We start from the raw sequence: 27,551 nt of genomic DNA, 5'->3' as shown, positions 1-27,551 counted from the left end.
CTTCCCAATTTTTCTCACTTTTAAATGGTTTCTGAAATTGGTGAGACTCTCAAATTCAAGGGTTGCTGAGCTGTTCTGATTTGGCTCTGTTAAAAGAAACAACATGAATTATTAAGAATGGTTCAATTTCAGTTTAAAGGCAGACCTATCAATCAGGTCCCATAGGTTCACGCCAAAAAACACTAAGTTTATAATGCCCTAAGTAAGTTTTTTGAGTACTGACTACTTATCTTTCAAGTGACTTTAGAATCTACTCCAAATTATCCTACAAAGGCTAGCACAAAAATATGTATAGCTAAACACCAACAAGTTTTCTGTTAATGACATCTCAATTTTGCCTTTACTTTAAAATTGTGGTAGTGGTCATTAAGTGTCCACATATAAAAAAGGTAATAGCAAAAAAGGTCTCAAATTATGCAGAAAGCAAAATGATTTATATTCAATTACAACACTGATTACTGGTCTGCAATTTTTTTAAGTCAAGCTAATGATTAGGAATGACACATTGTCATATATACTCATCAAGATTAAAATTAAGAGATCTCATAAATTTACTGATGCTCTTAAGAGTCAGTCTAGTACTTCCCAACACACCCCCCAAGTAAATGTGTTTTTATTTTTACACTATATAAAAATTTCTAGATAATGAATATGATTTACCCTTTGGTATCTGTTTTTTCACCACTATTGTCCTTGGATTTATCTTCTTCCTTAACATCTAAAAACAAAAATTGAGAAGTTACTTAAAACCTAACTTGAGATATAAAATATATATTGAATTATATATCATTTCAAAATATACTGTGCTTATTCAAAGATCTTATATATGATCTATTCATGAATTTAAGAGCTAAATTGAGTTTTGTGTTACGTGTTCAATGACAAGAAGTTCAAGGTATCACTGAGTTGGCAACAACTTCCTTTTGGAAGTTTTGCTTCCTCTTGGACCAGAATTGCACTGGGATAAGCATGGTGAAGAATATGGATGTAAGTAAAGCAGTGTGGGAAGCTCCAAAAAGACTACCACAAGAAGTAACATTTGAGAAACATTCTGATGAGTGAATAGCTTTCGGGTGGAAAGGCAAGATGCCGTTATCTTTAACAAGGGAAAATTTAAAAGGACTTTGAAGCTACAAGGAACAAGCAGTTTGAAAGGAAGAAATGAAAGACTACAGTGGCTGGAGAATACAGTGAAGCAAAGGAGTCCAAAGACACAGCGGAGGCTAAACCCTATTGCTTATGTATCATTAAGTTTTGTCCTGCATTTTATAAGTACTAAAAGTACTTAAAAGTACTGTAAGTACTTTACATCTTAATACAAACTAACAGAACAGTATCAATACTATAAACTCTAAATTGCTATAAAAAACTGGCCTACATGTGCTGAAATTTTTGTTTAAATAAGCAAATTAACCAAAGCCGAGAGGCAAGATACAATGAATTATATTGTTGCTGAGCATTCTACATACACTATAGGGGACTGACCTGACCTCTAAAACATATAAATGTTGACAATATGGACACATAGGACATTTGTTTGAACTTCTGGCTTAATTTTGGATATGTATACCTAGTAACTCAAAGTGCCAAAACATGGTCAATAAGGAAGAAAGAAAATGAATGGCCCAGGGCCTCCCTGGTGGCGCAAGGGGTTAAGCACCGCACTATGAAGCAATCCACGGCCTCTGCAGCACAAGCTCGATCCCCAGCCACCAGGGAGAAACCCACATGGCACAGCAGACCTCTCCTGACTTGCCCGCTGCTCCCCTCAGCAATGTAATTCAGTCAGTCTGCCTATTCTGTTCCCCACTCTGTCTCTGGTGAATCCTCTCACACCCCACACCTCTCGCCTGTACTCCAGCTCTTGTGTGCATAAATAAATCTTAAAACAAAAAACAAACAAAAAACAAACAGGTGAGCCTCCCCTGGTGGCGCAGCGGTTGAGCGCTGGGCTTCGAATCTGCCCACAGCCTCTGCAGCGCCGGTTCGGTCACCGGCTGCTGGGTGAGGTTCCCACATGGTGCAACACAGCCTCTCCTGCCATGCCCGCTGCTCCCCTCAGCAATGTATTTCTTCATCATTCTGCCTGTTCTGTTCCCCGCTCTGGCTCTGGTGAATTCTCTCACCCTCCCGCGCTTCTGACTGTACCCAGTGCTTGTATAAATAAATAAGTCTTTAAAAAAAAAAAAGCATCACCAAAAAAGGACAGACGAGAATAACAACAGTGAAAGAACACAAAAATAGAAAAATCCTATAGTAATAGCTGAAGTCTTTTTAACCTGCATCATAACTGGAATTTCTGAATGTCAATCAGTATACAAGGGCAAATGGGAGTTATCATTGTAATACACTGGAAGTTAAGAATTATAAAATGGTATCTACAAATGGTAACCTACAGAGTGAATACATGAGTAAAAGAACAGAACATGAGGGCCTCCCCGGTGGCGCAGCGGTTGAACGCTGGGTTGCGAAGCTGCCCACGGCCTCTGCGGCGCCGGTTCGATCCCCGGCTACTCCCCGGCCACCGGAGGAGGGTCCCACATGGTGCGCGGACCTCTCCTGCCACCCGCTGCTCCCCTCAGCAGTGTACTTCGGTCCTTCTGCCTGCTCTGCTCCCTGCTCTGGCTCTGGTGAATTCTCTCACCCTCCCGCGCTTCTGACTGTACCCAGTGCATGTATAAACAAACAAAACAAATAAATAAATAAAACATGCCTCTATTAAAAAAAAAAAAAAGAAAACAAAAGAACAGAACATGAGTAAAAGAACAGAACTTGATGTTTCAGACATGCTGCCGATTCTTAATTTTCTCAAAAAGAACACAGGATAACCAACTCTCATAACTTTAAAGTATAGAGGAAAAGGATGCTGGACCATTATCTTTCTATCAGTTTTCTATATGCTACAGGGTCGAAATTAACAGATCAACCAAAATTTGTGCTCATCACTATTACTTGCATGCTTATATCAAGTATCCATAAGAGGATGCACCAAGTGCTGAGAATATAGGTATTTAATACACTGTGTTCTCTAGCTGCGAGCAGCTAGCTCAGTCTAGCAGACAGTTACATAAAATGCCATAATGTGGTGGTACAATACGATGTGTTAAGCAAAATGATCAAGGCATGGGTAAATGCTCTGGGGAACTCAACAGTAAGATTTTGGTGGTAAATGCAATAGCCTAAAAGCATCTACTTTCTCAATAGAGGCTGACATAGCACTTTAAGATATCTTAAGTATTATCTCTTCCCTAAATCCCTTTCCATCTTTTATCAGATTTGACCAAATAATTTTTAAACAAAATCTATTTTCTAAGCTTTTTCAAAATGGTGGAAATGTCTAAAGATAATTTATTCTCATCAGATAAACCTTAAGTAGCTAAAAATTTCTTAAACTTTTAGCACTGATTACAAACCACATATGGATTTATAACCATTTTCCTCCCATTATACAATTTATACCACAGTGCAAAGGTCACTACGCTAAATCTATGTCACAAAGACAAGGCAGTAAGATCGCCTACGTTATAAAAGCAAATGTTACTAGCATCTAGCAATGGAAATAAAAAAAAAATTAGGAGCAAAGCACCACATACATGGTGGGGGGGAGGTCATTTACCTAGCACACCCATCTCTCCAATATTTGATTTCAAGATCAAGATAATTCCAACACTGCTCATTTTTCAAACTTATAATTAAAACAAATTTACCAAAAGATAAATCTGACCTGCTTTTTTGTCCTCTGTTTCCTTCTTGTCCTCTTCAATTCTAGCTTTCTTCGCTCCTTTCTTATGATCAGCCACATTTCTACGCCCTCCTTCTCCTTCATCCTCAGAATCTGAGAATTCTTCATCACAAGCTATCCGTTTGTCTGATGCTCGAACTGATTGATATAAAGATGTTAATGAAGGTCTGACAAAAATAGTCACAAGTCTTACAACCGTTAGTGCATTCACGCACAAATGAATTAACTGGCTACATGATGTAGACAATAACAGATGCTTAATGATTTTAAGGTTAGAAATGAATGCATGCTTTACTAAATATTTAAGATTTAGCTTTAATTTAGGCAGAAATAATACAAAGAAACATGGGAAACATTTGGGGATCTCCTTGGAAAAATAAACCTGGTAAGAAATTGTGTTTTTCTAATAGGAGTTGGGATAATGTCTTTATCTTAAAATAACTTTGTATTTTAGAGATGAGAGTAGGAATAGGGCCTCCCTGGTGGCGCAGTGGTTGAGCGCTGGGTTGCCAAGCTGCCCGCAGCCTCTGCAGCACTGGTTCGATTCCCGGCTGCTCCCTGGCCACCAGAGGAGGGTCCCACATGGCGCGCAGACCTCTCCTGCCGCCCGCTGCTCCCCTCAGCAGTGTACTTCAGTCCTTCTGCCTGCTCTGCTCCCTGCTCTGGCTCTGGTGAATTCTCCCACCCTCCCGCGCTTCTGACTGTACCCAGTGCTTGTATAAATAAATAAAAATAAATCTTAAAAAAAAAAAAAAGAGTGGGAATAGACAAATTAAATATTGATAATACTAAATATGTTAGTCTGAAAGTCTACAGAATAGCAGCATGCCACTATGGTAAAGATCTAGCAATCATATTAAGTGGGATCATAGGCTATAAAATCACAACATGTTTAATGTTACTCATTCACTATACTTTGGATAAATGGGATTATTTCCCCAATTTATTCTTAAATATACTTAAATTAAGTATGGAAATCTGATGATACAGGGAGTCATGTAAATTGAAATGATCCAGTGCTGTTCTTGGTTCACTAAAACCTTCACATTTGTAGTGTTCTTTTAACAAGCCAGAAAAATATAACAGTATATGCATCAAGGCATTATCTTACTAGAAATTCTCTTGTCTGGATCTTCTCCATCTTCATCTCCACTGTCTTCATGAACAGCATCTTCTGGAATAGCTTGCATTTGGACCCCAGGTGCATGAGGTAACATGCGTAAGTTTTCAAACAGACGCTGTCTAAATTACATAGCAAAGTTGTCAGACAAAATTAATTTTCTTTCATGTTTTTCTTAAATGTAATAACAAACAAGGAAAATGTTTCATCTCTTCTAGCTTAACCTATGAATTAAAATAACATTTGTTGAACATTGATACTATATAGGTTATTAACCCATTTAATCTTCAAAATTTACAAGGTGGGTACTTTTTCATCCTCCATTTCAATGACGAGGAACTATACACAAAGGCAAAATAACCTGTCAGATGTCACAGAACTAGGGTATGGGAAAAGAGGGGACACAAACCCAGACCTTTGCACAACAATGTCTATCTTAAATGCTCCCTGGAGATAATGTTTCCTACTTTCATGTAAAGAAACAAAGTACAAAATTTATAGTGCCCCTTTGCAATTTAAAAATCCACTTTAAGCAACAGAAAAAGGGAATATTCATGAATACATGAAACTCATATATTACCATTATCTTAAAAAAAATTAAGGAAATCAATCTAAAGGTTTGAAATGTTTGAAAAACACAAAATATCTGATGTATAAAGTGAAAAATGACCTCCAAAGGCTCCTAAATTTCATAGGTATGAAATGTTTATCAAATCAATTCAATGATGTCTTACTTTATCTTTTCCATATATTCTGGAGTGTTCTGGTTTGTCATATTTGAAGGACTAATGTGCAGTTTGAAGTCCGGTCCAAAATACTCAAAGTAATCATTATATGGCAATTCTATTAAAAATAATGAAATGAAATTGTATATTAAAAGTTCATTCACACAAATTCATGCACAAAATCCAGATTTAAGACAAGAAATATATTCCTAAAGAAAATGTTTAAAAGTAAACACAAATGAATTCATCAACTGACCACTCTATTTATAAGGTTCTGGAATCTAATCATTCAGCCATCATTTATTTCCATATACTGACAGTTCATCCAATAAAGAGATCATAAGAACACCTACCATTCGGGATCTCACAATCAAGGGCAACTGCAGTCTCATACGTCCAACATCGAGCAACATTGCGGATTGTGTATCCACCTCCCCCAAGCATCAGCAAAGGTAAATTGAAAGTCTTCACAACTTCTACACACTTAGCATGACCTAAGACAAAGAAGTGTTAGGAACAACTAAATTTACAGGCATGTTATAGCAGTTTGCAAATCTCCTTAAAAATACAATTACCCAACTTTTCTTAATATTTAAAAAATGTCATGACTTCCTAGTCAGTCTAAATTTTTTGTCAAACACCTTTCAAAAACATGAGACATAACTGGCCATTTCAGTAAGTGTCTCTGATAGAAAAGTCAATTATACAACTATATTAAAGATGAAAATATTAATATACCATTTTTATTAACATGAAGATGTTATGTAATAAAGATGGTATGCTCATGTGAGGTTACACAGAGGGGGAAATCAGGCACAATCCAAATTATTTTTTTGTTATGACTTTTCCCTACAAATGGAGAAAATTATGGATGACTGTATAATCACATAAATTGACCCTCAATTATAAAAAATCCATACCTGGAGATTATTTGGAAAAAATTAAGAGCACAAAGAAAGAACAACCTAAAACTCCATCATTCAAAGATACTTCTTCAGTATTCCCTTCTAATTCATTCTGAGTGAATTTTGCAAAGTTTAATAATTGGGGGATTTTCCCCAAGTAATTGTATATTGTGAGCATTCTCATTTAGTGTTCTTCAAGAGTCCTATGATTTACAGCCCCATTGGTCTTACTTCTGTAACAAAAACATGGGCTTCTTATAATAGATGAAATACGTCTGATCATTTTCAAAAATGAAATAAACAAAATGTTAACTTAGAGACTTCCAAGTAAAAATAACTGGCTAAAAAAAGATGTTACTTTTCCTTCATCAAAAACCTGGTAAAAATGTCTATTAAAGAAGTTTTTAAAAGATTCAGAACATGAGAAAACTCAACATTTTAACTGAAAGAGCAACTAACATTTGCACACCTGGGAAATCCAGGACAAAGTCTAGAGTCGTTTAATATTTGGAATTATAAATATTCTTCAGGGGCCTCCCTGGTGGCACAAGGGGTTAAGACACAACCTATGAATAGCTGCTGCAGCCTCTGCAGCACGAGTTCATTCAGAGTTCGATCCCTGGCAAGCCAGGGAGCAACCCACATGGTGCAGGAGACCTCTCCTGACTCACCCACTACTCCTCTCAGCAGTGTATTTCAGTCAGTCTGCCTGTTCTATTCCGCACTCTGTCAATGGTGAATCCTCTCACCCCCCTGCACCTCTAGCCTATACCCCCGTTCTTGTATGCATAAATAAATAAACCTTTAAGAAATATATATATATATTCTTCATGCTTTATAAAACTGAAAGTCTACTATGCAGCTGAAATACAATGCACATTTCTTAAGAGCAAAAAATTCTGCAGTTTATGATTATGAAAGCTATTGCTTTTAAGTACAAAAGCATTAAAAACTTTGTAGGTTAAGACAGAAAAAGTGACATATATATTTTAAGAGTACATTAAATAGGACCATGTTTGGAAGATCATATCCATTTTGAGATAACAGATTGTTATCAACATAATAAGATCAATAATATGAAGCTACTGCTTTTTGGGCAATTATTGACCTATTAAGACAGGGAGCAATTAATTCTATATGGTTCAATCTAATAAAGCAATTACTCAATTTTGCCATAATTCTGAAGTTGGCTGGTACATTAGCAATAACACTACAATAGCTCTTAATATTTCATATTTAATTACCTAATTCTATTTAGGCCAACAGATGTTCTGAAAAAAGTTCTGTTTCAGAATTCTTCTCATCTTAAGAGAATTCAAAGTAGAACACCAACCTATTTCTTTAAGTTCAGAAAAAAATCATGTATAATATCCAAAATATTCATTACTGGTCCACATATTAACAAATTCTAAGAACTTAACAACGAGATATTAAATTTATTCTTAAAGCCACAATGGTGATATTTTACTTTAGTCTGGACTTCCATCATATGGTGATTTCACAATACATCACATTTATTTTGTAAGCATTCCTTTTCTCAGAAATTCCCTTGACAATGTACACCACACCAAAATGAGACACAAAATTAAAAAGACAATAGAGGCAAAAACAACCAGAGGGGAGTCAATACAACAGAGAAACAGCTTTATTACCTCCTGATACTTCTAAACAGTAACAGGAGAGAAGGTTGTTTGTCAAGGTTAAACAGACAGAAAACTCGATGCACCTGAATAGACAAAGCTACATACACTGACAATGAGTCAAGAAAAAAACAAGAAAAATTAGCAAAATTAAGTTACGTTAATAAAAAAAATCAGGTAAGCGAAAAATGTGCTTTAATGTTGTGGGATAACCTGTACACCATGAATACCACAACAAAAATTCTGGTATAAACAACAAATTCAAGTAGGAGCAAATGGGGAGCTATTGGAAGGGTGTGCCTATATTGGGGGCAAAGTGGTCAAAGAAAGCTAAATCCAAAAAAAAAAAAAAAAAAAAAAGGTTAAATCCCTCTTCTTCCATAGCGGGGAAATTAATATGCAAGGCTAAAGTAAAATTAAAATAAACATAGTCTGCATGTCATTTGGATATAGAATAAACACTAAAAGAATTACAAAAAACACTGACAACATCTTGTTTGGGATTACAATAAGTTATATAAAACTATTCGTACAAATATTTGCCAAAAAAAAAACCCTAATTTAATGTAACAAGATTAACTGCACTTGTAAAATACAAAACACATGGTTCTGTTTTTTTGCCTGCGTTAAAATAGCAGGCAAAAAAAATTACAATGAAAATGTTTATGCTAAGTTCATAGGGTCATTTTATGGGAAAGGTCAACATTTACATTGCTTACCTTTAACTGTCAGATTGAAGCAACCAAGTCTATCACCAGATAGCGAGTCTGCACCACACTGTAACACCACAGCACTAGGTTGATACATCTCCATCACCTTTGAGATGATCTATGTTGAAGACAGCAAATGTTAATGTCTCTAAAAAAAATTTTTTTAATTCAATTTTGATTTTGTAAATAATACTTACAGGCTTAAATATCTGCCCATATGATTCATCGTCTATACCATCTCTCATTGGAAAATTGACAGCATAGTATTTGCCTTTTCCTGCACCAATATCCTAAAATAGTTAAGAAGATCTTAGCGAGTATTTCATAATAATGTTTGACATATTTAAAAATATTTTTTAAAGTTAAAAGAGGGACTCCCTGGTGGTGCAAGGGCTTAAGTCTCAGCACTATGAGGCTAGCATCAGCCACTGCAGCATGAGTTTGATCCCTGGCCAGGGAGCTAACCCATGTGGTGCAGCAGATCTCTCCTCTCACCCCACTGCTACCCTCAGCAGTATTATTTCAGTAGATATGCCTGTTCTGCTCCCCACTCTTTCTCTGGTGAATCCTCTCACCACCACTCCATACCTCTGGCCTATACCCCAGCTCTTGTATACATAAATACATAAATCTTTTAAAAAAAAAAAAAAAAGAAAGTTGAAAGACTTGTAACAATCCAGTTCTGAGTTTATCTTGCAGGCTGAGAAAGAATACAGAATAAGTGCATATAATAATATTTATGGGTTGCTTATAAAACTGCAAAGAATTAATTCCACTTATTCTGTAATAATTATTTTGGGGAGGAAAAAAATTTAACAAAGGCAGTATGAAGTTACATATATTAACACAAGAAATGAAGACTAGAATATATAAAAATCTTTATAAGAAAAACTACAGAAAATACATACTCTGAGACAAAGAATCCTGCAGAACAATTAACTTTATAAAGTAGAATTTATCTTGTAGTTCATAACTCGTTAGTTTACTTGTGATAAAATATTCAGAGTTCCCTAAATTTTTAACAGTAACAGACCAAAGCACTACAATCTGTTCTTTAGTTGGGTTTGAAACAAATTTGGTTTCTACTTATTGTAATTGTATGTAATTGCTGTTTGTTGTGTTGTTCCACACAAAGAGAAAGTGAAACCTGGATTCCAGCTACATACACAGACCTTAAATACATATATATGCACACACACGTATATCTATATTATGTATGTATGTATGCATATCCCCAGTAGAGAATACAGTAGAGACAATTCTATAAAACAGTGCTTTAACACTGAAGAATTGGGGGCTGGGGGCTGATTCTTATATATTTCAAATCATAATGTATCACTATAAATAAATCTTTAGGATTATTAACCCTTGCAGTAGTTCTTCCTTTATCTCTTGAGTGATCTTTGCTTAAATCCATCTTCAGTTTACTCTCTGATAGTTACTATGATCCAAGTTACAATAAAGAAAGAAAAAAGTCAAATTAGGGGCCTCCCCGGTGGCGCAGCAGGTTGAGCGCCGCGCTGTAAAGTAGCCCGCAGCCTCTGCAGCACAAGTACAATTCCCGGCTGGCCAGTAGTACCAATCCCACTATTTTAAGGATCATACTTTGAAAACCACTTAACTAAAAGAAAAATCAACCAAGTGGGGAAAGGTACTGAGGGAATTAACTGGTAAAGAAATAAAAACGTGGGCTTCCCCTGCCGCAGCAGTTGAGCACTGAGCTGCGAGGTTGCCCACAGCCTCTGCAGCACTGGTTTGTTCCCCGGCCGCGGGCGAGGGTCCCACAAAAAAAAAAATAAATAAATAAAAATAAAATGAAAATGTAATTTTGCCACTTCAAAGGTAACTCATTTACATGGAAATAAATCAAGCAACTTAGCACATGGAACAGCAAACCTCTCCTGCCTCACCTGCTGCTCCCCTCAGCAGTATCTTCAGTTTGCCTGTTCTGCTCCCAACTCTGTCTCTGGTGAATTCTCTCACCCTCCCACACCTCTGACCGTACCCCAGTTCTTGTATAAATAAATAAATAAATAAATCTTAAAAAAAAAAAATTCTACTCCCAACACAATTTTTCTTAAAGAAATCTAAATTTTTATATGACCAAATACAAACTAAATGTGGATAAACTAAAGTACTGTGAATCCCTAGAGTCCTGCACTAAAGGCATAACTGGAATACACTCTGATATGAAGATTTCAGAAAACTGCATGAAGATTTCAGAAAACTGCAAGTAGAACAGCACATCTCATTCTAGGCAACTTAAGGCTTCTGCCCTTGTTAGACTAAGCTTTATCCCTTCCATTTCTTGTTCCACAACTGCTACTTTATCACACCTTTTGCTTTTTTCCTTTTTCCACCTAGAATACTGATCTAATAAATGCCAAGAGTTTCAGCAATGAGCTAATAAGCTCCAAGCAGCCTTCCTTTCTGATTTATAATAAGCTATCAGGTAAAAAAGGGAATGTTTAATTAAATTAACATCCCAAGATACACGTGCTTCAACAAAGCCAAATAAAATTACATATATAATGACTGACTTTAGTCTCCTCACAAAATTTTGGGGACACCTTTATAAATTTTTCAAAGAGGAAAAATTATAACATTATATAGGATTGATTGATTGATTTTTATGCAAGAGCTGGGGTATAGGCCAGAGGCACAGGAGGGTGAGAGGATCTACCAGAGACAGAGTGGGGAACAGAACAGGCAGACTGACAAAATACACTGTTGAGGGGAGCAGCAGGAGAAACAGGAGAGGTCCACGGCGCCATGTGGGACCCTCGCCGGCAGGCTGGGGTTAAACTAGCACTACAGAGGCTGTGGACAGCCTCAGGGCATGGCACTAAACCACCTGCGCCACTAGGGGAGGTCCATAATATTATACAGAGTGTAAAATCTTAAAAGTTAGGAAGAGATGCTGAAGGTAATTCTGAGTCTTTTAAAACGTATTTGCCAATACTTTTTAACTTCACATAATTATAAAACCCCATCAGAAATAAAAGGACTCCATTTCTGAGATTAATCCAATTTGACTGTAAAGAGATTATCTTTCTTTAAAGTTGGCAAGGTTTTTGCTTAATTTCCACCAGGATATAATGGTTATAGGCAAATAAATTCTATTTGTTTAAAGCTACAGTTCTCAGACTTCAGTGTGTAGAATCACACAAGTTTTAGGACCAAGTATATGTACTTTCTAACAAGTTTCCAGGTAGTACCAATCCTACTATTTTAAGGATTGTTATAGGACAGGGAGAGGGGCAGCCCAAAGGAAGCAGGATGGAACCAGGAGACCTGGAGGAGGCGCATGGAGCCTAGAGACACGTGAAGAAACTGCGCTTGTCTTGTGGTTGTGGACTGGGTGACACAGATGTGGGTGAGACCCATGGGGAGGTGACAATGGCAGCTTTTATCTTGATGTTGATTTTGCTCTTTTCCTTCCGGGCTTGTCTGGATGTTTCTGACCCTTTGCTATGGGTCCCCACTGGAAGATGCTTTAGACTTGTGGCAGGCTTTGGGGCCTTGCTCTGGGCCGATCCCATATGGATGGACTTTTACCCACAAGGGGATGGGTAACTTTGGGTGCTTCATTTAGAAACTAGACTCTTTGCCTTACCTGTATTGTTTCCTAGTTTTATTAAAGTTCCTTCCCCTTAAAGTCTCCTATGTTTTTTGTTGATGCGGCGGATGGCAGAACCCATTTAGAATAGGCAGGTTTGCGGGGTTTGGGCTGCCCCTCTCCCTGTCCTATAACAGATTCATACTTTGAAAACCACTTAACTAGAAGAAAAATCAACCAAGTGGGGAAAGGTACTGAAGGAATTAACTGGTAAAGAAATGAAAACATGGGCCGCCCCTGCCGCAGCAGTTGAGCACTGGGCTGCGAGGCTGCCCACAGCCTCTGTAGCGCCGGTTCGTTCCCCAGCCGCGGGCGAGGGTCCCACAAAAAAAAAAAAAAAACAAAAAAAAACATAATTTTGCCACTTCAAAGGTAACATAATTTACATGGAAATAAATCAAGCAACTTACTCCCTACCTACTTACAATTCTTACTAAAAGGGTACCACCTAGTGGTTAAATAAAGTCATTTATTTAAAGAATTTAAAGAATATGGCCATTCTGAACTTTTGGTTGCTAAATTATGCCACAGACTTGAAAAATAACTTTAGTAAAATAGATTAATCTTGAAAGAGAAACATTCCACATAATCCAGGCTGAATTAAAAATGGCTATTTAAATAATCTGAATAAACTTCAATATGCATGTCGTTTGGTTCAAAAAAGTCCAATGAAGCAAAACAAACAAAAAACCCCTTTCATGAAGTCTGTACAGTAAGGATTTGACCAGTGTTTTAAAGTCCATAAACTACAAGAGCAACAAGCAAAAGGTAACAAATAAAATGCAAATAAATGCACTTTTCCCTCCTGGGTAAAATAAGCAGGCAGGCTTAAGCTATGGTATTTTCTCTCTACCTCCCAAAGGCATAGACAAATTTCAAAAGTCTAAGAAAAAGAGATTAAAATTACACCTATCAAATAAGATCAAACATAAAAGATAGGTAATACAGGAATGCTAAAAAATACCTTTAGTCAATTATTTTATTCCACCAATATTCTTAATTTAACAGCAGTGTAGGTTATCATTAAGTGGATTTGAAAATTCAAACGGAACATCAAGAAAACTGTTTCACTGTCTCATGGATGTTCAAAATTATTTGTTCATGCAAATATAGTATTTAGCTGAGCAAAAGAATGCCCTTCAAGGTCTCATTAAATTTTATATTACAGTCAGCAAAAAAATGAATTATAACAGATGTTATGGCATATAAAATGACTCAATTCTGCATAAAAGTTTCAAATAAATGATTCAGGAAAATTATTAGTTCAGGTACAAGATTACTAGCATCCTGGGTAAATCTCATAATATTTATTCACTTACCCTCAAGTCTCCCGTACCAGGAAAGTATTCTCCATATTTATGGAATGATACAGTCATTACACGATCTGTTGTATAAAAAGCTTCCTCAACACCATCACCATGATGGATATCAATATCAATATATAAGACTCTCTGATGATACCTGAAAATGAAGCCATAATTTTCTGGTAAAGGTTTTAAGACGGAAGAACTGCAATAGATCAGGAAACCCATTTTTGAGCTTTTGCAAGTTTAATCCCCCCCTCCCACCAACCCACCCCCACATATACTTTTTTTCTTTTACTTTCAGTCTAAGAGAATATATGAAGATACAGCTTGAACCTTAGGTCTTTACATCCTCCCTTTACGCATAATCTAGATAAGAATTCATTTAGTATGAAATCAGTCCTATTCTTCATGCTTTTACATATTTCTATATATTAATACAACTGAAGATTACACCATGCTTTAGGATTTGACTGTAAAACATCTCTCTTGTATACCTTCAGTTGACAGTCTATGATCCATACTCCAAATTTGGCCAATGGCCTCTTTTTCTATATTCTTTGAGATAAGAATCATTTTCAAATTTTTAAGTAGCTGAAAATGAAATCAAAGTAAGAATGTTGCAATATGTAAAATTCAAATATCAGTGCAATAAAGTACTATTGAAACATCATTTGTTTGGTCTGTTTTTTCTTCCTCTATGGCTCCATAATGCAAAGGTGAGTAGTTTTGACAGAAATGACATTCACATCTGTTTAGTGCTACTTGGAACACTATAAATTGCAGTGACACAGCTATAACTGGAATGAACATCTTAAGAGTCACATCACCACACCATTGACATCTTCATCTTATTATCAGTACATACCCATGTCAAAAGAAAAACAAGAACAAAGTGAACTTCAAATGTCATGCCTTTAAGGCACAATGAAATGGAGATTATTGGATTTTGTAGCAGAGTACTGTGTTTCTAATACACCGAACCTACATTTGTGTTCAAATAAAAGCTGACATCAGACTAAGTATACATAAGAATATTTGCAACTCGGATGAAAGTAACATTCAGTAAACTTAGGAAACAAAAAGCAGAAATATATCATCATAGCAAATTCATAACTTATTCACAAAAGTAAAAATAAAGCTGTGAACCCCCTTAAGTTTCTAAGTGTATTCCCAAATCATTTACAAACACTTAAGTTAAATTGTTTTAGATTCAAAATGCAGTCAAGGATATTATTTAAAACTCTTCCAGTAACTTTAACAAGCCATCGTTCTGTGTGGAACCTAGGGAGTTATACTTATTAAATAGTTTAAAAAAAACAAAAGTCTCAACAGTTCAATCTTTTGCCTTTAAAAAGTAAAACTTACAAAATATCACAACATAAAATGTTCAGGATTCATGCCATTTTTCATTAATTGAAATTGTCTGAAACTCCCATGTCTCCTCTCTCACCCACTACTCCCTGTAGCAGTGTTCTTCATTGTATTTGCCTGTTCTGCCCCCTACTGTGGTGAATCGTCTCACCCCTACATCCCTGGCATATACCCCAGTTCTTGTATGCATAAATAAATAAAAATAAATTTTTTAAATACCTTTCATTAAGAAAAATATCAGTACAAATTAACTTACTTTAGTAATTCAAGGATGGCAAGCACAATATCATTAACATAACAGAATCCTGATGCTTCTGATTTCTTAGCATGATGTAATCCTCCAGCCCAGTTAACAGCCATATCAGTTTGTTGTCGGTTTAACTTCACAGCCCCAGCTAAGAAAGATAACAGACTATTAAAATGTTTTAAAATAAAAAATGTATCAAATCAAACAAATGTCCTAAAGGAAAGGGCATGCCATACAGTAGCCAATAATTTAAAATCATTAAAAGGAAAGGAACACTGTCCAAGTCATTAACAGTAGCTTCTCCCCAGAAAAATGTTTTTCTATAGTTGTGGTCTGATGGAGGCAGTAACAATGGTAGCTAGGAGTGTCTGTGTGTGTGTCTGTGTGTGCACACACATACTGCGAGCATAAGTGAAAATACAACAAACTAAAATATAAATTTAAAAAAAATACTGGAATGATTATCGTAAGACAAGCGTTTACTTTTTTTTGTCAAAATCCACAACCATTAAAATTTTTCTTTGAACAAATAATCCAAAAGGTACTACCAAGCTTAAATCAATGTTTAAATCTGACTCAGTCATGACACTTACCAACTGAACCACCAGTTGAGAGCTGACAAAACTCAAAGAGTCCATCAAATACTGGACAATCCTCTCCAACATTAACTGCAGAAAATGGATTTCATTAATTTCAATCCATTCTGTGAATAAAGGCAATTTCTTAACAAAACGTATTTACTACAAATAATTTTTTGGCCCGATATAATCATAAAAGACACCTCATAGCAGCAACGCAAAGTTTGCAACTTAAACCTATAATTTATCATTTTATCTAAGAAAGTGTTACATGTGAAATACAACTATCAAATCTTACCAGGATTATTTGTGGGATATTTCTGCTCTACAACATTGATAGCTAACAAAAAATAAAATGAATTTGCTTTTATTTTAAAATGGATTTTAAATTTCCTACATAGGGGCCTCCTTGGTGGTGCAGGGGTTAAAGACAGCACTATCAAGCTGTCACGGGCCACTGCAGCATGATCCCTGACCTGCCATGGAGCAACCCACATGGCGCAGCAGACCTCTCCTGCCTTGCCCGCTGCTGCCCTCAGAAGTGTATTTCAGTGGACCTGCCTGTTCTGCCCCCCACTCTGTCTCTGGTGAATCCTCTCACCCCCCACCCCCACACCCCAGCTCTTGTATGCATAAATAAATCAATCTTTAAAAAATAAAAATAAAAAAATTTCCTAGGTATCTCTCCTCAAACATACAAAAATTAGTCAAGACTAAAATATTTGAGTAATTACAAGTGCTTTATGATTCACTTACTTAAAACCTCAAGGTACACAGAACATCCATACTTTTGAAATGTATTTTAAAGGAAATTAAAACACCAACAGCTAGTTGTGTCTGTGCCCATGTTTAATCAGCAGCCTGAAAGATGGTAAGAATTAACTAGATGTATAATAGTTAAGATACAGACAGAAGAGGCAGTTACAGTACACAGATACATGACACATCACTGAACATATAAATTTATGTCGTTCCTCAGTACTGAGAGAATGAAGGGGATATACATGTCTATACCCGTTCTCAGCCCCTCCCTACCCCATATATTAATACCCTCTTCCAAAATAAGGGTCATTATTTTATACAACTTCTCACAATCTTATTAATTTATTAGCACTATGGAGACTAAATTTTAGTTTCCTCCTGCTCAGGTATGATCAAAATCTTAATACAATTCAGGATTATGTAAATTTTAAATCAATTGTGTTAATTCATTTGCCCTAGGGCCACCCGTTTCTTCTTAGTCTAAGCTTGATTTTCCCCAACAAATGAAACTGAGTAATATTTAGCCTATCTATATTACTGCATTTTATTATATCAAATGTGATAAACTATGATAGAAACACATGTAAAGTTCTATGAACATGAGAAGCCTAGTAACTGTATTTATTATCATTGAAACTGTCCTTTTTAAAGATCATCACTGAACTCCAATAAGAACACAGATATAAACTCCAGTATTAAGCTGCAAAAGACACTGTGTTCCAATCACCTTAGGATGACATTTTGTATTCAACCAATCTCTAATAAAATACTTTTTATCTATAAATGAGAACACTATGTAGAAGAGAATCAAAACCTTCAGTAATCACAACAAAAAAGGAGAATAGATTATATCTATTATAGTCCAGATTAACTAAAATACACAAATACAAGAGGAAAGTACACCAAGCTAAGATCAAAGAATAATCATTTTTTTCTAAAGCAGGGAGTGAGGTATCCCTGCCGATCTTCATTTATTCCAAAGTTAACAAGGGACCAAAACAAAAAGCCAAAGAACATCCAAACAGCTCTCTTTGGCAGACCAATAGCCTCCAGGAAGGATTTTTTTTTTTTAAGTAGCTTTAGTATTGTTACACTGAATTTCTAAATCAATAAATAAAGTATTATTTTATATAAGGAATACTAGATTTGGATAACCCTAATCATATGCTTCTAAAAATACTAATTTATACTTATCAAACCTATATATATATTTAATATATAAACGTACATCTCTGCATCTGCTTACTATACTCAGACATGTTATCTGGTCTTATTGAACGCAGAAATTTGATGTATTCATCACTGTGGTATTTTGTCATTTCTTCAGCAGTGGCTTTATGGGGCCTCTGTAAAGAAAAATAAATGTCAGAATTGTGGAATTACAACTAATTATATCAGAGTAATCAAATACAAAGCATACAATTTACCATAAACAGTTTTCTCAAAAAAACTAGGTTTGCAGGAACAAAATAGGTAAATTTCCAAACTAATCCAAATTTATGTGTTTTAGGAAATAGCTATTAATGGCAAAGTCCAAAGTTAATTCCATTCCTTTAAAAGCATCAGACAGACAAGCTTTTAAAACAAACTAGACAATTAATCTTCATGAATTATCCAAATTTATTTATGGATTTCACCATTAGAAGACATTTACCTAAACAAGATTTAAAATCTTAATGATTTGATTTTGCAACTTTCTACATTAGAAAATCAACACACTGCAATTTCACACACTGATTTTATTGGAAATACTTTCATAAAGTCAAATACATGTTCTAAAACTCTTCTCTCATTTTCCAACATAAATCTTCAGCTCTACCTCCAGAGAATTCATCAGTGATCTACCAGAGTTATTCACATAAGTCTTTGTCCATAATCTTTTCCTCTTCTTTTGCCATCCTTAACCATTTTTGCTTCAAAAAGCTCCATTTCACTTATGAAATACTTATTCCAGCCTTCCTGACTGAAAGTCTTACCCAACGTCTCTAATTGTCTGTATTTATTTGTGAGAAAATGACTGGTATATATTGCCAAACATTGTTGATCGCTTCAAATCTTTCTAGTACCCCTAATGGGTGGGAGTTACTGTATCTTGTATTTGTTTGTATATACTCCCATCTTTATCTACAGAAACATTTAAGGCAGTTGTATACAGTATGTTTATGTTGTATCTTATTTATACTCTAACCACTACCAGTATTCCATGTATCTATATTGTTTTCTACATAAATCCTCAGTAACAGTCCCAGGTAAACTCTTCAGCAGCAGTGACACGTCAACAATTACTGTAACAAAAATATTTAGTTTGCTAACCTAGAGTAAAATGTGAATACCTGTTACAGGGGGAACTTTTTAAAATAGTTGAAGAGTTAAAGAAGCTACAAAACAAGACACTCCCATTTTCTTCCAAGTAGAATAATGCCCTCCAAGTAGAATAAAAAAAGTTTCAAAGTAGTAGTTTAAAAAAAAAAAAATCAATGCTGAATATTTACCAAAAGGTATACTTACATATATTTCCATTTTTCTATATAAGCCATAATTTAGCAGCAAGTTATGAGTCATGCGGATTCTATGCGGTTTCATGGGATGACCTTGTCCATAATAATAATTTCCAATATCACCTAAAGTAGAAAAGAGACAAAGTGAACAACAGACAAGAGGATCTTCATTTATTATCTAAATTTATTTATGGGTTTCACCATTAGAAGACATTTACCTAAACAATATTTGAAATACGGATTTCATTTTGCAACTTCCGACATTAGAAAATCAACACACTATGCAATTTTACACACTGATGATTCCATCTTTCAAGGTAATAAGGTCATTTTGTCTCACTATTCCTATTTTTTCATTAACACCTTATACCCGATCATCTTAAAAAGTATACCTAAGATTTATTTTTAAACAAACACATAGCATCCAAATCATAGATCTTCATCTACCAAAATTTCAATAATTTAAGTAGGTAATGCTCCAGTGTATCTATAATAGAAAGTGATATTAAATAGGTCTCTTAAATATATATACTGCTTCTCTAATAAAATGTAATGGACACTTTTTTGTAAGTCGTTATTATATTAGAAATTACTTATAGTACTATGGGCCACCCCGGTGGCGCAGCAGTTGAGCGCTGGGTTGCGAAGCTGCCCGCGGCCTCTGCGGCGCTGGTTCGATCCCCGGCTGCTTCCCGGCCACCGGAGGAGGGTCCCACATGGCGCGCAGACCTCTCCTGCCGCCCGCTGCTCCCCTCAGCAGTGTACCTCGGTCCTTCTGCCTGCTCTGCTCCCCGCTCTGGCTCTGGTGAATTCTCTCACCCTCCCGCGCTTCTGACTGTACCCAGTGCATGTATAAACAAACAAACAAACAAACAAACAAATAAAGAAAGAAAGAAAACATGCCTCTATAAAAAAAAAAAAAGAAAAAAAGAAAAAAAAAAAGAAATTACTTATAGTACTATTCTAAACTTTAAAACGAGCGTTTTCCAAATCTTTAAAGACAGTAAGCTAATCCTTCTGGCTTGAAGGCAATCATTTCAACATGGGTTTATATAATACAAGATAGGGTAAAAAGAGTGTCATGTACCCACCCTTCAATATCAAATATTTTAAAATTCTGCTTAAATACATACTTATTTAATGGAAACTGAGAACTCAAAAACTTCTATGTCTCTCATACACGTACTCAACCATAATCTAGGATCAATGTTCAATTTTGTAACATTCCTGTCTTCTACTATACTACTACCACTTCTATTTGGTTTTGGTGGTATCTCATGTCTGAATTCCTTAACTCATTGTTTTCAATATAAGCTTTCTTCTGCAAAACTGTTCACATACACAAGATCACTCAATGGAAAAACCACCCTTCTCAGACAATACAAACAGGTTATGGGGATATGAACCACCTGCCATAAAGTTCTCCCTAAATGGTGGTAGAACATACAGTTCCACAGCGAGGTTTCAGTATTTCTTAGATACCGAAAGCCTTGACAAAGCATCATGTACCCAAGTTTACATAAGGAACATTATTTCTATGTTATCACTATCAAAGGAATCATGAAATAATAAATTAATCTCCATATAGCTTCTATCTGCCTCTGTATAAGAATTGCCAAGACAAAATGTCTCTACCATCTACCATATCCAATACTCTAGTTATGGACATACTAAATACCCAAGAGAAAGTCACCAATAACTTAATAATGGGGAAGACCCCACTATAAAAGAGAGTTCACTTGTCATTTCTCAGCAAAGATTATTAAAAATAAATAAGTCTCGTAGCTAGCTAGTGTTTATTGAGGGCTTACCAGGAGGCACTATTATAAGAACTTCTCACGTATTACCTGTTAATCTTCTCAACCCTATGATATATTCTTCTCATTATTCCTATTTTATAACAGTGAAAAAGAACAAAATGCAAACAAGTCAGCTAATTGCCAAATTCAAATTCAGGCAGGGGAAGTCAGACAATATTCTTAAGTAAATGCTACTGGGAGAGCAATGGCACTTACAGCCACAGAAGGAAACAGCAAAGGGGGCTGACAAGACATCATTGTTAATATGGTATACAAAACATAAAAACACCTATCTTATCCATCAAAGTAACCAGTATTTTAACCCATTAGGCAGTCAAGTTTCATATGAATATATACAGTTTACAAATAATTTCTAACTAAGGAGTCCAGTCCACCAAGAATATGAATGCAACCCAAATGACTCATGTCCACAAGGGGAGCCAATCTACAGGTAAATTGCTAATTAGGTTTATCAAGAATTCTTCCAAAATATATAAAAACATCTTCAACTTTTCCCTGCTTAATCCCATGTCAAAATTCTTTAGATGGCTGCTTTGTAATCACCCATTCTTTAATAAAGATAGAAATGTCTGTCTTTTCTTGGTTTTAAGAATATGGATTTATTAATTCACCTTACTTAAATGGTCAGTAATATGATTTGGGCATTCTAAATTATTACTCTGGTTTTCATCAAAATGCTTAAAAATGGGGCCTCCCCGGTGGCGCGGCAGTTGAGCGCTGGGCTGTGAAGCTGCCTGCAGCCTCTGCAGCGCCAGTTCGATCCCTAGCCTCCAGAGGGTCCCATATGGTGTGCAGACCTCTCCTGCCGTGCCTGCTACTCCCCTCAGCAGTGTGTTTCGTCAGTCTGCCTGTTCCGTTCCCCACTCTGGCTCTCGTGAATTCTCTCACCCTCCTGTGCTTCTGACTGTACCCAGTGCTTGTATAAATAAATAAATAAATAAATCTTTTAAAAAATTGCTTAAAAATGTGTTTAACAATGAAGTAAGCATCAGAAAAGTCAGCTCAAAGTAGTTACTTGTTTTGTTCTTAAAGATTTTTATTTATGCATATAAAATCTGTGGTGTAGGCCAGAGACAGAGAATTCACCAGAGACAGAGTGGGGAGCAGAACAGGCAGATCTACTGAAATACACTGCTGAGGGGAGCAGCAGGTGAGACAGGAGAAGTCTGCTGTGCCTTGTGGGTTAGTTCCCTTATTGGGTTTGAAGTCATGACATGCTGCAGTGGCTAGTGATAGCTTGATAGCGCTGAAACTAACCCCTGCACCACCAGGGAGGCCCTCAAAGTAGTTATTTGAATATAACAAACGATGTCAATGTGAAGAAATTACCAAAAAGAATTAAGTAATCTACAAAATTTTAGAAATTGATGTCAAGAAGCTTTTCAGAATATAAGTGCCTACTAATATAGGTGCCTACTAAGGTCTACAATCGTTTATCCAAAGTTCTTGTGACTAGAGGTATTTCACATTTTATAAATGTAACATATTACATCAACCATTTATATATATGTGATATCCTGTAGTCTGGAGCAGTATTTTATCAAACAATACTATTTCTGCAGCAAAAAAAAAAAAAAAAAAAAAAGTGTGAATATTCACAATAAGTGAATCATAAATACCAACCCAATACCCAATAGCCATCCTTGATAAAACACGATGATTCTCGGCTTCCATAACAGCAGTTTCCTGGATTTTACTTCTACGCCATAATCATTCTTCAAACAACCTTTGAGCCTCACAAGTTCACTTGCTCTTCAAATTTAACAAAGAGAAAAACCTACCATGTGCAGGCACTGTATGTGGTCTTGGATAAGTCAATGAGGAAAGAATGCTGCCCTCTACTCCTCTCAGCAACATTTGTTATCTGACTGCTCAATCCAGAAATTTAGAATTCATCCTTTATTCTGTAGCCATCACCCAGTACCAATTTCATTTCCAACCCATCAATGAATTCTACTGGTTTCATTCCCCAAACTTTTCTTAAGTGTGCCCATTTCTATCAGCCACAACTATTTCATTTTATGTGGACTAATAAAAATTTTATTCTTGCTTTCAGTCTTACATGCTACCACTTTTTAACCACCATTTCTTCCACTTACCAGAGTTTTACTTAAAAACCATCAATGGGTTTCCACTCCCCAAGAGCCCAAATCTATTGCCACAAAGCTTTGTATGGTATGGCCCTCTATTATCTGGCCTGGCACCCCACAGTTCCCTTGTCTTCCTTCCATGTCTTTTTTTGTTAAGTATACCTAGTCCTTTCTAATACCTGGCTTTTGCAGGTTGCAATGCCTTTAGCAGGAAAACTATTTTTTTTTTCAGATTTATTTTTTATTTTTATTTATTTACTTATCTATTTAATTTATTTATACAAACACTGGGTACAGTCAGAAGCTCGGGAGGGTGAGAGAATTCACCAGAGCCAGAGCGGGGAGCAGAGCAGGCAAAAGGACCGAAGCACACTGCTGAGGGGAGCAGCGGGCAGCAGGAGGTCTGCGCCCCATGTGGGACCCTCCTCCGGTGGAGGCCAGGGAGCAGCCAGGGACCGAACCGGCGCTGCAGAGGCTGCTGGCAGTTTCGCAACCCAGCTCTCAACCGCTGCGCCACTGGGGAGGCCCAGGAAAACTATTTTTAAGGCTGGTCCATTCTCTTCCTTCAGACCCTTCCTTGTTTGATTACTTTACAAAGAAACCTCTAGTCTAAGTCTTGTATTTCCTTCCGAGGACCTAAATACTCTCCTACCTATCTGGCACACACTAGGGACTTAAAGCCCATTTGATGTTTTTGAATCCAAAGCTGCCTTCTTAAATAAGAATTAGCCAGCTGCTACTGAAATATAAGACTAACACTTATTAATCAGTATAAACATCCTTATACACAAACCTTTAAACCTAGTCTCATCCATGTGCTAATGGTATCATCACTTGCTAGGAAATTAAGTCCCTTTCCCCCATTCAAATTGTTTCCTTTAAGGATTTGTCAACAAAATCATTTAAAGTTCTTACTAAAAGAAATAATTACTACTACCTTTTCTCTGTAACAAAGGAAATAGTTCCACTCTTTTGTCACCAAAGGGGTGAGGGGGGAGAACCTCTTTTAAGGACCAGGTGTTGTCATCGCCTTAGACATTAAAACTACAGAATCAATGTGGAAAAGGTTAAGTGCTGGACTGAGTCAAAAAAGGGATACAAATCTATTTCATAGACAAAATGCCACTCATCCTACCCGTCTGTAACTCAAGAGTGACTATAAGAATTCGGAAAAATGTTATTTATATCCATAAAAATACATGGTGTTAATCATTAAATGTCAACATTTTTAAAGCCCTTTTTTTAAATGGTGGAGATAAAGATGTAACTAAAATCTTTCTAGATAAAGCATAAAAAATGTGTGTATTGTAAACAGATCCAATAGCCTGGTTTGCTAATTACACCAAAGTACAGAAATGATATTTTAAAGGCAGAAGGGAGCTCAGTGACTAGCTAAATCATTTTATTGTTTATTGATAATCTTGCAGAATATACACAAAATTAACAAGATTTAGGAACAAGTTGAAAACTTTGAAGCATTAGTCAATAGGTAGAGTAAAAAGAACTTTGACTTTCCCTCAAAGGATTAAGGATACCTCATCCAATAGTGTCTTGAAGACTCACTTGTTACCAGCATTCCAGTGATCTAAAGGGTGTGATAATAGACTGTAAAGTATACACAGATACAGAGAGAAATACTCATGTCTTTTAGAGAAATACCTATGTCTTTTAGAAGTCCTTTCCATTTAGAAGACAGTCTCTCTGTGTTACCCCCAAGAGGCTCAGATTTTGCCTAATGGCTCCAATAAACCTAAAAGTTAGCATATTCTTACGGTTATAAATACTTCCTACTTGACTCTTTATCCTTCTTCCTTCTACATCCTTTACCAAGATCAGTTAATTTAATTTAGGTGGGCAGATCATTCAGGCTCTATTACTATTGATAATACCAACTCCCAATCCAATCCATGTATGAAATTCTTTGATGCAAAAGCTGCTTTAGTTGCAACCTCTTTTTTCACAAAGAAAAAAATACTATTGCCTCCTTTGTAAGTTTACAAAATAGGGTTTTTGGGGATAATGGAACCAAGCTTTTGGAATTAATTATACAGAGCTCAGCATACTATCATATACTATTATTAGTTCAATACTAACCCAATTGAAAAAATTTCTGCAAAGTATTTTATTACCCACCCCCAAACCCAAAGAATATTCCCATGTCAGTAAATAAAAATTCTACTCTAAAAGAGTAATAAACAAAAGACAGATAACCTAACCAGAGATTTCCAACATTCAATTATGTACCTGTTGTTGGCTATCAGGAAAAGTAGTGAATGGCCTACAAAAAAGTATTAAGTCACAACCATGACATTTGAACAATTCCACTTTTCCACTCTATCAAACTTGCTTCCTGCTCTTGGAACACAATGCTTGCTCCCATTCCCGCAACACAGGCTCATCATAAATGAGCCCAGGAACAAATAGCTGTTCATAAAACTGCTACTTAAGTGTACCTTTTGGATCTACAGAGTTCAATCTGGTGACAAGTCACAAACTGCTTAATTCATCAGAGCCTACCATTGTCAACTAACAGCTGCAACAGAGCTTCAGCACCAGTATCCCCAACCTTTGAAAAACCTTTCTCCTTTATCCCAAACCCTGACAAGAACAAATCTCTAAATCTTAAAAAGTTTAGCTCAAAAAACTAAGTTATTTAATTTCCAATTTTATCAAGGAGTGAGGGGTAAGGGTTTGCTGTGACCCAAAATGTGCATGAATCTTAAGAATAAACTTTAAAAATGGTAACTCTGATCTCCAGTATGACACGTATGTGGTCCCCTCAAAAAAATCGGAAAAACTAGGACTTAGTACTGCTATCAAACAATTTAAATTTTTTCTCTAAGATAATTAGATTTTTCACAAATGACAGTTATTTTATATAAACAGGCATTAAACGATTTATCCTTGCTAACTGAAAAGACATGGTATGGCCATTTTCAAATTAAAGTTAGATATATTCTGACCTAGTCCTCTAAGGCCTTTCCACTTCTAAGATTTTCTGATTTATAATATACCGATCGGAAGGAACAATTTCCAAAATTTGGATTGCTTCAAACAAATCAGAGAGGACTTTCAGATACATTGAGTCTTGATTACACGTTAAAATTCCGTATCTGGGGAGGGGAGTACTCTGCTAGAAACTACCAAGTTAACGTCGTTGTGAAATCTGCAAAGCAGGTTTCTAACCTAGTTAATTTAGACTGGCACAGGAAACCAGGATGCAGCGATTTAATGTTACTGCTCAAACTGCTAATTAAATCTCCAAGATGAAGTATCTGAATTCACTGTTCCATCAGCGCAAGTTCATTGAGCCCCTCTGCACCACTCCTCCAAAGTTTTCCTACACTAGCTAGCACTCCAGCACCTAGAAACCACCTTCGCAAGCAAGATGCCTAACGCTCTCCCCTAAACCTCCAAAGCAGGGTGTATTTCCTGACCGAACAAAGAGCAACAAAGAAGTGGGTGGTAACCACCGCTCCGAGGCAAGCCGGGACCCATCGAGTCAGAGGCACAGCCCGGGCACTAACAGCTCCGCGCTTCGCCACCGCCGCCTCATTTCCCGCAAAGGCTGCACCTCAAACTGGAAAACCCTCATTTTTAGGGAGGAAGTGAAGCTTTTTCATTTGAATCCTGAGCCAGTGGCGCCCCGAGAACCCAGCCAACGAACAAAGGGGCGGGATGGAGCCCACGCAGAACCGCGGCGAGCACGCGCACCCCGTCGGCCGCGGCAGCCCCCAGCGGCCGCCCCTCCAGCACCCGCCGAGGCCGGGGGGTCCGAGGTGAGGCTGGCGGCGGCGGAGGCGAGGGAAGCCGCCCGGGCCGGCGGAGACGCAGGGGGAGGGAGGGAGGGGGCCGGCGCGGAGGGGGCGGGCAGGGAGCCGGAGGGGCGGAGCTTCCGCGGCCGCCGGGCTTTGTGTGCAGCCGGGGCCGGGGTAGATATTTTGACCCGGTGTGTGGGGGGGGGGAGGAGTCCGATGCGGGGCACCCGGGAAGGGGGCCCCCCAAATCTCAGCTCCTACGAGTGGCGGGCGAGAGAACCCCCAGAGGGGGCCGTCCCCCTCGCCGCTGATAGGAAGCCAGGGTAGGCCGGCGCCGTCCCAGAGGCGGCCACCTTCGGGGCGGCGGACCGCACCGCGAGAGGGGGGACAGGAGGGACAGCGGGGCGCCCCCCGGGCGCCCGTCGCAGGGGCGGCCGCGGCGGAGGGTCGCTCCCTGACGGCGTCGGGTCGGGAACGGGTTAAGACGCCGCCAAACGTCGGTCCCTCCTACTTCCCACCCCTCAGCCCCGGCGCCCACTCGCGCCCGCCGCCGCGGGGCCCCGCGCCCGGCCCGGCCGCCCGCCCGCCCCGCCGGCCCGGCCCTCACCGTCGTAGTAGTAGCAGACTTTCTTCTTGCCGCCTCCCTGACTGTACGCCAT

General features: G+C 37.4%; 1 protein-coding gene across 1 annotated transcript; it reads right to left on the bottom strand.

Moving 5' to 3' along the window:
* HDAC2 (histone deacetylase 2) lies at window positions 1-27,551 on the bottom strand (the record flags this gene model as incomplete). The annotated part of the gene is made up of 14 exons (XM_084228305.1): window positions 1-86; window positions 661-718; window positions 3,725-3,880; window positions 4,854-4,984; window positions 5,597-5,705; window positions 5,941-6,081; window positions 8,852-8,960; window positions 9,040-9,132; window positions 13,781-13,922; window positions 15,396-15,534; window positions 15,980-16,054; window positions 17,955-18,072; window positions 19,235-19,347; window positions 27,500-27,551. 14 exons carry the CDS (start codon window positions 27,549-27,551, stop codon window positions 56-58), a joined length of 1,467 nt encoding a protein of 488 aa, XP_084084431.1. The 3' UTR covers window positions 1-55.

The sequence above is a fragment of the Talpa europaea genome, assembly GCF_964194135.1.
Source record: "Talpa europaea genome assembly, chromosome: 2".
Classification (NCBI taxonomy): domain Eukaryota; kingdom Metazoa; phylum Chordata; class Mammalia; order Eulipotyphla; family Talpidae; genus Talpa; species Talpa europaea.
This window is presented reverse-complemented; position numbering and strand designations above follow the sequence as displayed.